The following is an 18,516-nucleotide window of genomic DNA, read 5'->3' on the forward strand; positions in this document are numbered from 1 at the left end:
ATAATCAATTATGATTTTATCAAATTTTCATCGGTTAGTCGACATTCAAAGTCAAACAAGTAAATTTGGGATATGAAAACCAGTGGTCAAAGGTATGAGCAACAAACAGTGTCGCTGGGACACAATGTCAACCAGTAAGTCATGAAGATCAGGTCATATGTTTTGATTAACGTTATTTCTTACAAATATCATATACATTATATCACCTGTAATTACACTTATATTATGATATTATTCTTAAATGTGAAAATACTTTTTTATTGAAATGCCCTTAACACTAAGGTCAGACTGTGATGTCGAACTCAGCGAGTGCAGTATTAGATTTACAATAGTTGTATGGTCAATAGTATCAGCAGGTTATATACAACTGATATGAACACCTGCCAGTCACTGTCATCCTCTCCTACACTGATTGTTATCACCTCACACTGGGGAGAAATAAACAATGACAGAGACAAGCAATAAATAACAGGGGAATATGTCAAGTGATTTATGAATTGAAATAAACAATGGTACTTTTATGAGTAGGAATAGTGATAAATTTTTATGACTTGTTTCGGATGAATAATTTGTTTCCTTAAAAATGCTTTACAAGAAGAACAATTTTACAAGGTGTGGTAAATATTGCAGCTTGTAAGATGTACTAAAGTTGCTGAATTTATTTACAATTATTTTGACAAAGTTACTGCCTGAAAATTGATTAAGAAATATATCATTTTCTGATATATAGCCTGTATATTTTAATACATGATTTGACAAATTTTCAGGCAACATTAAAACATTCCAGGGTTTTGGCCTGTTGATATAGTGTAATTGGATATATTCCTGCAAAGGATATACAGAATGAGGATATACAGAAACAGGATATATAAAAGATATACATACATTGAGCGCCATCTTTGCATCAATCTTTTCAACGAAGTCTTGTGCCTACATGTCATGTGAAATATCCAGGACAGAATATTCAGTCGTCATAAACCATTTCAGGAAATACACCTTTTAATTACAGGTATGTCCAAGAGTTGTCACAGGTATAGTCGTCGGCATTGGGACAGGTAACAAGCCTGAAGGTGTGTTGTCAATTGCATTCCTGGTATCTGATCAACCTGACACCTGTATCAATGGAGGTGGGGATCCCAAACCCTGTCAATCAATCGTTCAAATACACAGGACGTCAATTTCACTGTTGTGTATTTGTCTGAGTCATCACTTATTATAGAATATGATTCCCGAACGAAATCTGATGTATATCAGCTGTGGATTATGACATCTTTAGAGTGACATCATCAAATGATCAGGCCATTTTTCATCCTTAAAATCCAGATTCTCTTGGATATATGGTCATCAGTAGATTTTTTTCAAACAAATCAGTAGCACATCCACTTAATGGAAATTGTTTCACATGATCCCAATCATCAACGAACCCTGTCAACTTCATGTACATTTCAGTCCAGGAACAATGCCAGGTGTCAGCTTTTACACTTTCATCTTGCTTCCAATACCTCGTCAATATCACCTTGACCTCCTTATCACCAATACCATCCATTACATCTCGCGTCCATCATGTGTACATAGCAAACCAACAACACATAGATCCAGCTCCAAATGTAACTCCACTTTGTCTATACCCGAGTTAAACTCCCACAGGACAATGACAGCCAGATTCACTACAGTCCAACCAAACTACAACAGCCCCTATCACAATTTTATCCCAATTCAAAAACACAAAGCAAATACATTTCAAACCACATCATGAAACATAATCAAAACAAAACATATTTTGCAAATTAAATAAATTCAAAATATATAGCCAGCATATGTAACAGTAACTCGAGTACCTGCGTCCATCACAGGTGGGTGCGACTGTATCTACAGAAAGTCATTACCTGAATTGGACTCTGCTGTTACCTGATCGAATGGGAAAAAAATCAATGGATACCTTTGTTTACTCAAGCGTGGCTGCTAGATTATGCATGCCAGGTGATGTCAAAAACTCATCAGTACACAACTGTAGTTTTCAATATGAGAGATGCTGTTTTGATAAATGAGATATTAATCCGAAGCATCATCGTAAATGAATGAAAATTAATTTCGAGCTGATAAGTGTTTACTCAAAATTGACACCTTTGTATCACATTATGCTTGGTGTGAAAGAGCATATTAACATTGTCTCAGTTGACGCTGATAAGGCACGCTTGCAATTGCAATATCTGCCAAGTACTTGATCTGATTTATTGATTATTAAATACAAACAATGAACACTTCTTACTGACAGAATGAAAACTTAATTAAATTTCTTTTGTGATCTTTATAAATTTAAATTTACATGCAAATTTTCAGAAATTAAATTCAAAATGAAATTTTTCAAATAATGAAATACATTTGAGTCAATTCATCACTGTTTCTACTGTATGCTTGAAAATATTTTCAGCCAACTCGTTGCATTATCTGTGTTCCAAGATTAGTATTGTGCAGATAAAACATGTTTGATCGACATTTTACTAGTTTCAATATTACACCATCATCGTTGATGGATGTAGAAAATCTAGCCTGTCCACAGGACTGGCAGGTCAAATTTTACCAGTGCCAAAATCTAGACACAAATATTATGGATAACAGTTTCATTATATATATGTCATTGGTTTGCTAAAATTGATCTAGATATATTTTTAACCCGTCCTCCACAAAATTCACCCGTCTCGGACGTTGGGCGCTATCTTCTTCCTACATGTTTCATGTAGTAGATCCTTATACCATCACATTCAAGATTTGACCTACACAGGAACTACACTGAAAAGTAATAAAGTTGGTATCCATAAAATTGGGTTTCCATAAAAAAAGCTGTTTGAAATAATTCATCAGGGCCCTTATTCTCGAAACGTTCGTAGCCCTAAGAATTCTTAACTTTGATCGTAGCCAATGTGTTAAGAATGGGCTTAAGAAGTTCGTAGGGTTTAAGAAGTTTCGAGAATAGCTAGCCAAGTTACTTATAAACAAAACTTATTAAGGGAGAAAAAACACCTAAAATAATCACAGAACTTGTATAAACATTAACAGTATCTTTTCTCCAAAAATTAAATTTTAAAAATATTACAAATTGATGTTATTTTTGTATGGTTCCATAAGAAATTCAGTATTCTGTTGCACCTACCCACAACTTTGACTTGAAACAAAGACTCCTCATGTTGAAGTGGATGGATCTCAATGAGCTAGACTGTTTTAACTGGCAATTAACAAAGACAATGATCCCCTTAATAAGGGATGATCACCTGGCCCCACCCCCCACAGGTGACATGTGACATGCCCCCGGGGAGTCCAGCATGTGCTTGCTGACAATGAGTATCAATATCTTACTTGTTATATATAAATAAAGGATTAGAAGTGAAATCTACAACAGAAATATACATGACATGCATTTAATGAGATAGAATTAATTATAATGCTCTTATTAATCAATTTCTAATTAGGAAATCAATAATGTTGATTACATAGCTAAACCATTTACAAGATGATAAGAGATTGAAATTAAATCAAATTGACACAAAAAAATCTAAATTTGAAATACACATTGATAAAATTAAACTTAAAATTCACAAAATTCATAACTGGAACTGTTTAGAGTGTGTTAAAACACAAATCTAAAATGCATGTTCGTGACTTTAATCGTAAAATTACATATCATAAGGTTATAACTTACATACCTCACTGACAAAAGAAATTTATAAGGGCAAATAACTTCACACATGCTAACCTATTTCACAAGAACATTTCCCCCTTCCTTCATAAAACCCTTAAGCAAATTAAACAGACCATTATCTAACACCATATGGGTTAAACAAATATTGACAGGGTCAAAAACAAACTCTACTACTCCAAATACATTCAGAAATATAATCTCATAATATTTACACAGAGCATACATGAATGCTACAATACTTCACCCAACTGCTGCAAGTATGTATCACCATCAGGCTCCAGAGACAAGCATGTTTTTATAAATCGTGACCTGGATGACTATTTTCAATACAGGTGTTTACATAGACAAGTTATGTGAAAAGTAAACTTATATTTCTATAGCATAAGGAACTGAAGGAGATTCAGATGTATGCTGTACCTCATACATAACAAAAGGGTTGAATAAAGAAAATATTATCCCGCAGTTTGTTTTTTATTATGTGTATATTATTTTAATACTGTTTTACTGTTAGATGTCGTCTATGACATGCATCTCCTGGATGACCTCTTATTGCTTCTGGAAAGAGTGTGAAAACTGTTTTGAGTTTCAGGAAGTTTTACCTGTCTTTTAGTAATATATATATCAGACTAATCCTTGGAATATTTTACTTTGTTGTTGTTATTTCCACATTTTATTAATACCCTGTTGTACATTGTCTGTTAGATGTAAAGACATTGTCTATGACATGTATCTTCCTGGATGACCTCATAATGCTTTTGAAAAGAGTGTAAAAAGTCGTTTTGTTTTTCAATAGGTTTTACCTAGATTTGATCAATATTGCACCAATATTTTATTTATCAACACCCAAAATAAACTTTGGAATATCTTACAAATGATGAACACCAACTGTTTTCCATAAATCAATTTGGCTACCATATTGCCAGTTTATCATGATACATGGATTGATTGAGGCTGGAACTGGAGTTGATGTAACAACCTCATCTGCTGAGCCACCCTGGTGGAGATGTTTTGTTTAAGTGTTGTTTAAAGCAGCACTCAGCAATATTCCACATATATGGCAGTGGTCTGTAAATAAGTCTTGATAAGGCAATCTGTGAAGGTCTGGGTTAGAATGAATCTTCAGTAACCCATGCTTGTCGTAAGAGGCAACTAACCGGATCGGGTGGTCAGGCTCGCTGACTTGGTTGACACATATCATCGGTTCCCAATTGCGCAGATTGATGCTCATGCTGTTGACCACTGGATTGTCTGGTCCAGACTTGATTATCTACAGGCTGCCATATAGCTGGAATATTGCTGTGTGCGGTGTAAAACTAAACTCACTCACTCACTCACTTGATAAGGCAATCCAGTGTTTGAAAGTATGTGCGTCGACCTAGGCAATTGGGTGTGTAGATGGATCTTATGTTTACAGTTACTGAATGTGAGAGCCACAGGCTGGGATTGCACTTTCTAAACTAAACATGGGTTCAATGTAATAAAGGTTACTTATAAACAAATCCAATAAAGTTAAGAAAATATATAAATTATCAGAGAATTAGGTGAAATTAATAACACTATCTCAGACCATTTCAAGTCTTAAAGACACTTTTTTTATATTAATTTATACAATATTCAAGTGTGTCTTGAACATATTTCATTATATTTACATTTCATAATCCCACACAAAGACTTAACCAAATACTAACAACCTATACATACAGTTATATGCTTTGTTATTTACTGACAAATCTCGCCACGATACGGCTGCGATATTGCCGATGTGACGTTAAATATTAACTCACTCACTCACTCACTGATAACTGAGTAACAATCACTTAGAGTATAAAATCCTCCATCGCCAACCAGAAGCTAGCAACCACTTGCTAAAGGTCACACAACGACAAATAAGTGGCACATTTGAAGGGCAATTAGCTTGAGCAATTGTGTCGTAGATTTCGGTGCAATATACGACATGGGTCCTGATAGATATGCCCCCAGGCAATCAACATGCCTGCGTCATTGTTTGAGGGCTCACTCACCTAGAACTAAGTTACAATGACCCCATCAAAGCACGATAAGGAGATTTTGTCTGACTTCGCCCATGCAAAAACTGATATTTATTTCCAATAAAAGGTCTCAGTCATGAAATGAGGAAGAACGAGATTAGAATTTAATGGAAATTAATCTGTTCAGATATAGATCTGAATTTTGATAAATGGAAAGGATTTTGTTCCTGATACATTATCTCTGTTCAAGTCGATTTATCAGAGGAATCTAACGCATACATCGCGTAGATAACCAAACATTCATCCTCTCACTGGCCAAACTATAAAGGAAGTTCTCTTTTCCACAAAATCAGTGTTAAAGACACTTGGAAGAAACATATTTAGTCATGGTCTGTGATTGTCTGCTATGAAGATTGAGACGTTAGATACCTGAGGGGCATGATGATGGCGATATCTCTTAGGTAGATGTATATACTGGGTCAGATAACATTCACACATATTTGTTATTAATTTCAGTCTTGAATTGTCTTATTTGTTTGGGATCTGGGGATAAGGAGAAACATATGCATACTGTTACTAGAACAAGCGTGGTATTTTTAAATTACGATCTTATCCAGTAACATTAATGACTGCAAGCTTTAATGCAGAACAAAGAGAGCATGCTATATATTTGTATGACATAGTAGTATTTAACTACTAAAATAGCTTACATTTTCAAGTGGGTAATATGCCTTAGGCTTTCAGAAATTTAGCGCAAGGTTAAGGTTTAAGTATTGTAAGTAAAAGGATCTTCTTTGTAGTAAATGCTCACTGTTTTGAGTGAGAGAGTATGTTTTACGCTTTTAGTAATATCCTAGCAATATCACGGCAACCACTATTTTGAAAGATGAGTGAGTGAGTTAATATTTAATGTCACATCAGCAATATTTCAGCCATATCGTGACGAGAACATTTGATATTGAAATGAAATATATGTATATCATAAAAAAACTGCCGACGAAGGACAGTAAAACAACTAGAATATCACAGATATGTATGTGAAACTAGTAATTTAATCTAAAACGTTTTAACTATAGGGGAAAAACAATACAGTATAAAAATGGGCTATAAATCGCCAATAACTGAAGGTAGATCACCATACCAGGGACCATGGGGACTTACATTACTTTTGCTACCTGCATGGACCCTAGTTGGATTTACACCATCCCTTCAGCCATTGGCGACAGAAGAGAAATCTAGCAATAAATCAAAAGCACACATATTCTACGATTAAAAACGTGGCAAGCCTAAATTTACTCTAAATGTTTCGGGATTTTGAAAGATGAAAAGCATTTACTCTTTCACTCAAAATATAATACTGCTGAGTGCAGTGTTAAACATACAAAACTGAAAACCCCTGTACAAGACTTCAAAATTTTGGTAAGTCTAGATGTCTTTAATTGCAGGAATATGAAGAGATTCTACCTTTTTCCATAACATATTTTACAATAATATTCAAAGAAATTTTTCAAAATAATTTCATTTCGGAAAATATCTCTTCTGTTTCTTCCTCCAAGACGGACAGATACACACGTGTAGCCTTGATCCTGACATCACTACTCCGCCACCGTACCTGACATCCCACTAAACCTAATCACTACCACTGCACATGTCAAGGCTGTAGGTGGAGTGCGCACTTCAAAGATCGTTGCGGGTCTACATGCAGCCTTTGATGTAGGTCATGTGACCTAGGTACAAAAACAGATTGAGAATCCTGAGCATGTTGTAGAACCTGGATGCGATCCCATGAAGGTCATGTGACTGACCCCTGTTGCCATGGCTACAGTAGACTCTACTCATGGGAATAGAGTGTGTTAGTCATTTTTCTGAATAAAACAGCTGGATCTGTTTTTCAAGAATCATGGAAATCAGGAGTTTCACATTTGCCGAAGAGAATTCACTTTGAAAAAGAACCTAAATAACTACTACTATGATACGTAACCAGTGATATACAGGGTTGTCAAACTTTCCAAACAGCCATAACAAGAAATTTTCATGCAGACCCAACCAAAGTAAATGTCAAATCTCATGCAAATCTACAACACTTTTCGAAATATAGTTTTCTGATCTATCAATGAATTCATAATGCTGCGATTTTCATCAATATCAGGTTATGCATTCTTAAATAGTTTGGGGATTATTTTTTTAACATACAATTTTGAATTTTGAATCTAAAGGCTGAACATGCACCTCATTTTTCCTTATTGCATTGAGAGCATTACACATGTACTCACACTGTCAATCTCTTGTTAGTTGGGGGAGGTGGGGTAGCCTAGTGGTTAAAGCGTTTGCTTGTCTCGCCAAAGACCCCGGTTTGATTCCCCACATGGGTACAATGTGTGAAGCCCATTTCCTGTGTCCCGGTGCCAGGGTATTGCGGGAATATTGCTAAAAGCAGTGTAAACCAAACTCACTCACTCTTGTTTGTTGAAACATCAAAAGTTTCCCACCAACTGTGGCTGTATTTTGCCGACTTAGCTTCATATAAAACACCTCACTCGCTCTACTATAAACATTAATTTCATGGCTGAAATTTGAGTGTTAATACAAAACCAGCTGTTTTTACCTCGACAAACCCAGGAGAGTAACAGCTTGAAGTATTAACACAGAAATATACCAGCATGTGAAACAGAATCTGTGGACCAATTATCATTATGTGACTGAGTTTCTCCCAAACCATTCATGATAAAGAGCTGCTGCTTGGTATCAATAACCAACTGCCATTCGTTACCCCTGAAGTATAAATATTTCGTTTACAGCCTGGCCACTTACACAAGGCATGCATAAACAAAATATTGATAATGACTTTTATTTTTAATCTGAAATCTTCAATTGAGTGAAGAACAAACATATTTGTTAATTTTTCATTCAGCAACTAATGTATCTAACAGCATGCAGTTCACATTTCAACAAGCGCACATATTAGATGTCCGCGTTCTCACACTTACTGACATCCGGCGATAAATCTGGCATTATCAGCCTGAAAATTACACATTTCAAAACCTACAGGAGATGTACGAGTCTAATGTGATATATACGAGACGATCAGCGGCGGAATCGCTTGCAAACCCTGTTGTTATACCTCTAGTGAGCTGTCATAATGTGCAATTACGATGACACCAGGTCTCAGGCTGTGCTATTAACCAGTACACATTTCAAACCATCCCTATGTCGTCCCTTCAGTCCGCCAGACACAAATGTCGTAAATTGCAAATTGACATAGACGTGCTATAAGTGCCAGACATAGGTGAACAAAACAAGCAGCTTTCCCCTCCACCCCACCCTCAATAACCCCTTGGTATTTCCTGCTGTTAGTTTATATTGCCTCGACAGCGATATAGATTTCAGAGTCGATTGAGATATGTACAAGCAACACCGAGCAGCATGAATGAGGAGGGATACATATCTGAAATAATTCGACCGTGGGGTCTTGACACCAACTTGAAAAAGCACCTGTTTTGTGGAAAGTGGAGAAAGATCGTCTTTTTCTTATCTTAAGTTCAAAGGAATAACTTACACATCAAGTGGCATAACTTACATCACGCATATGGGCGATGTAAAGATACAAAATAAATTCTCTTGAATTTTCATTCAATCATATTTTCATTGCTTTTCTTATGATTCAAGAATTTCTTATCTTCTTCTTGCAATAAAAAAGTTGTCTATTTATAAAAGTTTTCCCCTTCTCTTGTAGGGTTATAGTGATCAACCTGGTCATAAAAAAGTCTCTGATCACAAAAATTCATACTTCCACATTGCTCATAATCTTTTAATTTCTATGAATTTATCCTTAATCATATAAAAGTTAAATTTGAGGTGCAATGCCATTATGGTTAGAAGGGCAACAGATTTAATACGTTAAGGCAAAATACTTTTATGGATGATGACTTCTTTAGTCTATTATGGTGCGATATTTCAGTATAGATTCTTATACCATCGACGCTTAATATGAGACACAGTGACCTACTGAGATCAACATCCGCCAATCAAACAGCAACGTTTTTATTGTGATCCAAGGACAGTGAAGATGTGGATTTCACCACCCATGCCCTCAAGCCCTTGTACCAAGCACCCACTGATACCAGCAGCCAACACCAATATCAAAACGAGATGTCAAACACAAGATAACATAGAAGCATCATGTGACCCTCATGAAATTAACAAGAGTAATCAATAGCATTACTGCTGCAATGTACACACTACACACATCCATCAGTCTCTGGTAGGGATGAGAAGGCCAGGTTTAAGAGTATAATAGAACACAGGTATGATGTTACATCAGCTTTGACATCAATTAGCTATCGATTTCAGAGAGAACCAGTGCAATGAACGTTTACCTGAAAGGTGAATAAATCTGATACAGGTGTCTCGTGACATTGATACATTTCACTGAGGTGACATGTGCTTACATAGGATGATAGGTATCAGTACAAAACAATTAAATTTTTATTGAAATATCTTTGTTAGGTATCACCATGGTAATTCCAGAGCAGAACAGGTCCCCGGTAAGCCATGCTTGATGTAAGAGGCTATTGAAATGGGCATCGGTTGGTTCCAGTGAGTGACAGGCTGAATGTGGGTTATTGCACTCTGATAGTGTATATTGTTTGTCATCCTGCCAACCACTTTGTCAGGCACCAAACTGATTAATGTATAGTCGTGTAGACTGCTGTGATATATCGTCATAATCTTGCATACCTAGATCAAAATATTCAAAAACTAAATTTCAAGCACAAATGCTAAAAGATTACCCAAGAAGTGTGATGCAACATTCCGTATTATGTATTTGTAACAATAATAAAATTCAATAATGTTCTAGCAAATAGTCAGGATTACAGTACACTGACAAGAAAATGTTTGAAATGAAAGAAGCAGTCTTATAATCTCAATCTTACCATGTGAAGAAATAGTTGAAGGGAGACAACTCTCCATTGACTAGTACATGTGACATCCCATTTCCTGTACTGTGACTCATTCTCACAACACAAAAACTCCAGTAATACATACAACACTGCACTAAAGACATCATATGGAAATGACAGAATGTTCCTTAAGCTTTTTAACATCAACAACTCCATTTGTTTTCAGATCACAGCTAACTGACAGGAATATGGAGCTAGGCCAGGTCTGTGGAACCCAAGCCTGCAGTATGATTCAGCTTCTGTGCAGACAATAACGTCTGATCATGGTCCCTCTCAACAAACAGAGTTTATTGTTATGGTGATCCCCATACCTTAGCATTGACTTTCAATTGTCATAGCACTGGTTGATTTTGTCAATTTTGCATGTCCAAGTCATGCTTTGTTTGTCTAGTAGGCATCCAATGGTTTGTCTGGCCAGCAACTTACATTTCTAAAGCCAACATTGCACAGCTGAGTATTGCAAACCTCAATCTTAAACATTCACACACTCTCAAGCTGAAGAGAGAAATCCATCGTAAGTATGTGCCAAATATATTTTAGTGTTCCAGCCAAGATATAACTATCAGCACTATTTTAAACAGATTTACTTTTATCAAGGCGATTATTGTTACCTGAACTTACTAGACCAAACACAATTATCCAGACTTGTGGAATAAGTCACAGGCTGTGAAATATAAAAACATATTCATACTTATCTTAAAAAAACAAAAAACTCCTAAAAAATATTAAACACAATACTTCTAGTGAGAAATACACACTTTAAGACATAAATAGTTGATTTTCCCCTTGACTAACAAATAGTCTCTGAAAGGAACCCTGAGACTTTCTTCCTGAAGCTGTGGAAATCTAGACTTGCCACATCTTCTAGACTTGTGTGGGCTTTCTTGAATATATTTGCTTCAGGGTCTGTATGACAGACTAATTTTCCCCAATCTTGCATTGTAATTCCCAACATTTGGCTTACTGCTACAGAGTACTTCAATGATATGAAACATGATGACCCCAGTGATACAAGGCTTACGATACAATATTTCAATTTATAACTCCTGTACCTGAATACATTACAAGTGATATTGATGAAAAAAAAAGTGTCAGAATCCTAACTGCAGAAAGGGATAATCATGAACTTCTGAAATAAAAGTGTCAGAATCAGTAATCATATCGGAGAACTAACCGGTTGTAATATTACATTATCCCTCTACATTGGTCCCATAAAATTTATTAGAGTCCCTTTGATTAAAAAATAGACCGATCTTGTTAAATCTTGTAGCCATGTCAACCATGTACATTTACACATAGATCAAAGATTCTCTTAATCATCCCAAATTGTTATCAAATTCCAACCCTAACATCTTACCTATCTTACAACAAACATCAATCAAGATAATTCCAATATGAAAGATCCACTATCCACATTAAACTAATACCCTATCAAAAGAATTCCATCGCACAAAATATTTCAAACATCTAACACCTACATTAAACAAGAAAACTTCCACAATATAACACAGGTATATCCTTCTATACAAATATGGAGTCAATAAAGGGTCTCATGGACAAATCACACCCAGCCCTAGCACTACCTCAACAACAAACACTTAATCCTGGCACTAATGGAGCCGGCTCGCAGATATAAATGCCAATTTACAAAGAGATGGCGACAAGTCAAGCAAATAAACGATTCTGTATACAAGAAGCCATGTGTGTCGAGCATAGACAGCCAGTTCCTGCACCAATAGGCCACCTGTGATTCCTTTCTAAGCCTATTATCAGTGTTTGAATAACATTCATGTTCTGATACAAGCTTTCTTTCAACACAACATTATTTAACCCAGAAATAGACAAAAAAGAATTGATGTATCGTTCCATAAATCCTTATCTTATGCCTGAGGAGATTGAATTTTTATGAGGATCTTTTATGAAAAGGATAGTGTCACAAAAGTTCACTAAAGTTCGCAAAGATAACTTGATGTTATCAGTCTGTTAGCATTCCGAGTGATTTTTAGAAGTGAATTTATAATGCTGTATGAAAAAGATTCAAGCTGTTATCAATTAATCCACCTGTCAGTGTCATGTGGTTATTACTGTTATGTGGTTTGACATATTTAAATATTCTCCTTTTCCAGACTTGGTAACAAAACACATGCCCATAATCAGGGGAGACTACTCTAAATGTTAAAAGACAAAAGGGACATAACTCACCAGTGGTGAATGAAACACTCCACTTAGTGGTGCAAGTTTCGGTGGTCCTCGGTCGCAGTCTTCGTAAATATTGTCCAACTGCATATCAACTTCCAAATTTGTGTTGCTATGGCAACTACGCATGGATTGCATCCCGCTAGCGATGGTGTACTTGAGCGCTAGGGGGGACCAAGTTTTTCTCCGAACATCTTCAAGGTTGTAAGGGTATGGGTACATGGAATGGCTGACGTCCAACGGGGCACTGTTTTCTTTATTGGAATGATCAGAATGGCAGGAAGACGTGCTGTACGTCCTCCGATACAACTGAGATGACGATGACGTGCGCTGCTGCGATGATAATGTCCGCGGTGTCGAGTGCTGTGACAGGTGCGACATGGACTGCGTCATGAGTTGTTGCTGCGATGCCGACTTGTTTCTGGGTGGGATGATGGTGTAGTCAGACTCTCCACTGTCGTCTGGTATTGGTTCAAATATGTACTTGACCTCGTGCGAATATGTGGAATAGTTGGACAGGGGACTGTATATGTCATCCTGACTTGGGTGGCTTGAGAGGTCATCGTCATGGAGACAAGGTTCTGACCCTGAATGACTCTGGGCAGCCATCTTTATGTTTTACTGCATGGCTGAAAGATAAGAATAAAACATGAATATTGTGCAAGATGTGATAATAATGATTCTAAGAATGGAATTACATTCAGAGACGGAATCATGACATCAATATCTGACATCTTTGCATTGAACTATGGGTCAAGAAGAAAGCACATTTATGTCTAAAATCAGGTTTTGTCAAACATAGGACGTCACACAGCTCCCAACTCAACTTAGTTGGGTTAAACAATGCTATAAACAGTATTCCAGCTATTTCATTTCAGCTCGATGTTTGAGGAAAATCCTAAGTGATGCAGGTCTGAGACATTTACCAGGACTGACTGACTGAGTTTAGTTTTACGCCGCTTTTAGCAATATTCCAGCAACATCACGGCGGGGGGCTCCAGAAATGGGCTTCACACATTGTGCCCATGTGGAGAGTCTTCGGTGACGATAATGCTTTAACCACTAGGCTACCCCACCGCCCCCATTTACCAGGAATATAATCTTATTGAACTGATGAGATTCAAACCAATGCTTAGTGGTTTCTGCGTGCTCAAGGGAGACAACTATGCAAGTACAACGGCGATGCGTAAGAAGGCTGAGCCACCTCTGCTGCAGCCAACTAATATGAAATAGTTTTCATTTGCTTAACACATAGAGATCAATTTCAGAGTTCAAAGCTGTGTACAATGTATAACCCAGCTAAACAATCAACAGAGGATTATAGGCTTGAAGAATAACCCAGTGTTATAGATAGCTGGCAATATTGAATGACCTCGGTGATCATACAGGTTCCTGGTGACAAATCTTAACCAATATTGGATGTTTTTACTAGGGGTGACTATCGAGGGGGAAACAACTATTGCAATATCGATAGTCTATTGCAACAAACTATTGTGACAGCAATAGACTATTGTGACCAACTATTGCAATAGTTTTGTTTCTCCTTGAATTGTCTAATTTGAAGTCGTTTGCCAAACAGGTAATGCACGAGATACTACTGGTATTACAACCAGAGTAAGAGTGATAGAAGAACCGCTTGTAAATGAGCAGAGAGGAATAAAGTATGAGATACGCAAATGTATGGGGAAATACATCCGGCGACAAATGTATAGTTTATATGAAAAAACCCCAAGCTGAAGTAGTTTCAGTCTCATCTAATAACTGACAAGAAACTTGAAATCCAGATAAAGATTGTTTTAGAGGTAAAGGGGCAGATAACTCTAAATCAAAGTGAAGGAATCAGGTACTTCCCGTGTTTTGCTCTGTGCAATTATCAACGGAGGTCAATTACTAAACTATCGATAGTCTGACTGACTGACTGAGTTTAGTTTTATGCCGCTTTTAGCAATATTCCAGCAATATCACGGCAGGGGACACCAGAAATGCTTCATAGTCACATATACTATCTGTTGCCTCGATATTTTTTCGTTTCTACCATAGATTAATTGCTATCGGAGACTCAACAATTGCAATCCATCGATAGTTCGATGCATCGTTACAGCCCTAGTTTTACCCCATGAGAGGTCTGTTATGGGATTTAAGGCAGATGATGTGACATAAACATTGATGCATAGTCATTAATATCCCGTCAACATTATACATTTCATGTTGATTTCATGATCACGTCAATTGACATTTCATGTTCACGTCAATCGACATATGTTGATTTCATGTTCATGTCAGTCGACATTCCATTATGATTTCATGTTCACGTTAAACAAAACCATGTTATCTACCACAGCAACACGGAACACACAGACACACCACCAATCACAGCCTTGTTTTATCATACCTCGAGACACAATGTAACATAATGTAACCAATCAGTGCATTACAATCAATAAACTACCGACATCATGTACATTAGTGTGTACATGGGAACTAATCTTACATGTATCAAAATAGCAACAACAGAGCATGTTCCGGACTATGCGCAAGTGCAATGGCTCCTGGTAACGTAATATCTAGCTGAATATAAAACACACACCTTTGAATAAGCTCTGTTTACTTACGACTTCAACTAACTCAAGTTCAAGGGCATCATCATTGTAGCTGATATCAAGCAACCCCTTATTATCGACATCATCAAATAGCGTAGGTTGAAATCCACATGTCGCTAAGTGCAGTGTACACACAGTGTAGCAGGTGCTGTGAAACATGGCTGAAATCGGTGTGAAATATCTCCCACCAATAGAAAGATTTCAAATACTGCATACGAATTTACATACGGTCATGAGAGCATTAAGCATACATGAAAGTCAAAAGAGTTTTTCATGGATTTACAATAATTCCTGCGTCCTATACACATAAAAATTGACAATGGATGCAACAAATTTTGTAATTTTGTAAAAATTCCAATCAAGTGACAATAAGTTATCACTGAGTTTGTTACTAGCTGGGTTATGGTATTATTTGCAATTTAAATTCTGTAAAAATGTGATGATCATGATACACAATACAATAACAGTATTAATAATAATATTTAAGTGTCCGGGACCCCCATTTTGTTGTCCAGGACCCTGAAAATTAACAGTATGAGTCCCAGGGACCCACAAATACAGGACTCAAGGTAAATCCCTGGTTTTCACTTTTTACTTATTTTTTCGATGTAAAACAAGCCACATTAAAACTGACCTACCTGTGAAGAAACGTCTTACAAACAAGCAAACACATACAGCAATGCATGTACATTTCGCTGCTGTCAGTCACAGATCAAGGTAACATGTTTTTTCAAATTTTCATGACTACATTCTTTGCTACCAAACTGTAAGTCACATCATCTCCATACCATAATGGTGCCTCAGAAATCCATGGAATTTGTGAGGTCCTCTCACAACAATGACCTTATAGTGAGGTTATTCCACTTGGTTGGGCATCATGTCAGTTCAATGATAATTTGATTCATAATTCATGATAGTCATAAACCCATCCATTGCAACAGCGACAACGATCTGTCAATTCGATGAAGCATAGCTGAGAATTACTGGGCTTCAAAGGACAGCCATGTAACCACTTCGGTCTCATTATTGTACAATAACGTCGTTGTAAACTTGCTTTGTGTTTGAGCTATGAAAGTACAAAATAAATTGAAACATAACGTCAAAATTACCAGGTTGAGTAAAAATGATTTTGACAGCTGACATTCAACGCTGTGCACTTCCTGTCTGAAATGTCCAACCCAAAAATAATTGTAGGGAAATTAGTTATTTTGTGTAAACAATGGTTCAGGTTTTTTTCATCAGTATTCAGTAGAAATTATGTAACCCATACTCTTGATGAGGTGAGATGAGGTGAGGTGAAATTGGGTTTAACGTCGTGCTTGAGAATATATCGCTCATATGATGACGTGCATGCATATGTGTATGTGCGTGCGGCTGCTTGTACTAGCCCACACTGAAGCTGGTTTTATAGTGCTAGCCCACTGAGATACCATGCCGCAGTGAAGCATGAATACCCCACTCAGACACATTATACTGACTCCGAGCCGACCAGTCCTTGTACCCATTAATGCCGAGCGCCAGGCAGGGACCAACAAGTACCATATTTTAACGTCTTTTGGTAAGACGCGGGCGGGGATTGACCCCGCGACCTTCGGCTCTCCTGGGCAGACGCTCTAACCACTACACCATGGAGGCGGTTGACTTTAGAACGTGTTCTGTTGCTTCTATTTGTTTGATATTATACTCTTGATAAATCCATGGCAGGAAAATGACACAATAAAAAAACAAATTTCTCAATTATAATTTGTCATTATGTTCCATAAAGGATATTGTAGGAACCTTTATTGAACTAGCTGTTATTGAACTCCAGTTCTAGTTCTATTTGACAAAGCAGTGACTATATATTGTTGCCAGTTTTTTCAACAATACTGAAGTTCAATAAAAGTAAAACAATGTCTAGAAACAAAAAAATGATTGATAGCACGAACACATGATTGACAGCATGGACATACCAGCGCTATGTTACAGTAGAAAGTGTTGTTATTCTACTTGAAGTAGTTTTTGATGTAACCTTATGACTAAAGTGGTACAAAATGTCAAGTGGCAGCAAGAGGAATTTAGAGTTACTGCCCTTGTTTACATGAGTATGGCAGGTTTCATCATTTGAGAAGTTTCAGATGGGACTCTTTCTAGAAGGCTCAATGTATTGAAATAGCAATGACAAATGGGCAATTTAAAACCATTTTTCTACCTGACTTATGTCTTATCTTATTGGCAAGTGCAGTCTGGACTGCTGTTTGTACTAGTTCTGACCACGTTTTGGATTCAAGAATGGACACAGGCTAGTGACATACATCAGTGACAAGATTCTTGAGTGTTTTACCTCAGCTCTAGGGCGTGTTACTTATTGCTAATGTCACATTTGACCCATGATCCTGGCTTGTTTTTATGGAAAGCTGAAGCTGTGTGTTTGAACAGAGCTAGCTGATTATTCATTGATTTTATGTGTGTGTTTATACTGATTTCTGGGGCAGAGTGGTTACAGACTGTAGACCTGGGTTCGATTCTCCACATAGGTACAATGTGTGAAGCCAAATTCTGGTGTCGCCCGCCATGATATTGCTGGAATATGGCTAAAAGCAGTGTAAGACTAAATTCACTCACTCACATTATACTGATTTCTGGGTTACATCAGTCCGATTGCACATACAACCTATGCTATATTTGGAATTTCGGCTGTAATATTGCCGATGCGAGGTAAAAAAAAATCACTACAGATTCTTGTACTTTTTGGGGTTGAGTACCACCCAGGATATCGAACCCACACTCTCAGACTGAGTGAGTGAGTGAGTTTAGTTTTACGCCGCTTTTAGCAATATTCCAGCAATATCACCGCGGGGGACACCAGAAATGGACTTCACACATTGTGCCCATGTGGGGAATCGAACCCGGGTCTTCGGTGACGAGCGAATGCTTTAACCACTAGGGTACCCCACCGCCCTCTCAGACTGAGGCACCAGCACACCAAGTCAGCAATCTAACCACTCTAGCCACCAATCATCATGGAGGCTAACCCTAATAATAATAATAAGGCTAACCTATAAGCCTGTCCCTGAATACTCCCAGGAGCCTGT

General features: G+C 37.1%; 1 protein-coding gene across 4 annotated transcripts in view; it reads right to left on the reverse strand.

The window, feature by feature from the left end:
- The window catches only part of LOC124284091 (leucine zipper putative tumor suppressor 2 homolog), a 118,983-nt gene that overhangs the window by 20,901 nt on the left and 79,566 nt on the right, over window positions 1-18,516 (reverse strand). For all 4 annotated transcript variants that reach the window (XM_046720149.1, XM_046720146.1, XM_046720147.1 and 1 more), the window contains exon 2: window positions 12,849-13,471. In XM_046720149.1, coding sequence (XP_046576105.1) covers window positions 12,849-13,451 — 603 coding nt within the window. In that variant the 5' untranslated portion in view covers window positions 13,452-13,471. The remainder of the gene's footprint in view (window positions 1-12,848; window positions 13,472-18,516) is intronic.

The sequence above is a fragment of the Haliotis rubra genome, unplaced genomic scaffold (assembly GCF_003918875.1).
Source record: "Haliotis rubra isolate DU_JTF1 unplaced genomic scaffold, ASM391887v1 Scf329, whole genome shotgun sequence".
NCBI lineage: Eukaryota > Metazoa > Mollusca > Gastropoda > Lepetellida > Haliotidae > Haliotis > Haliotis rubra.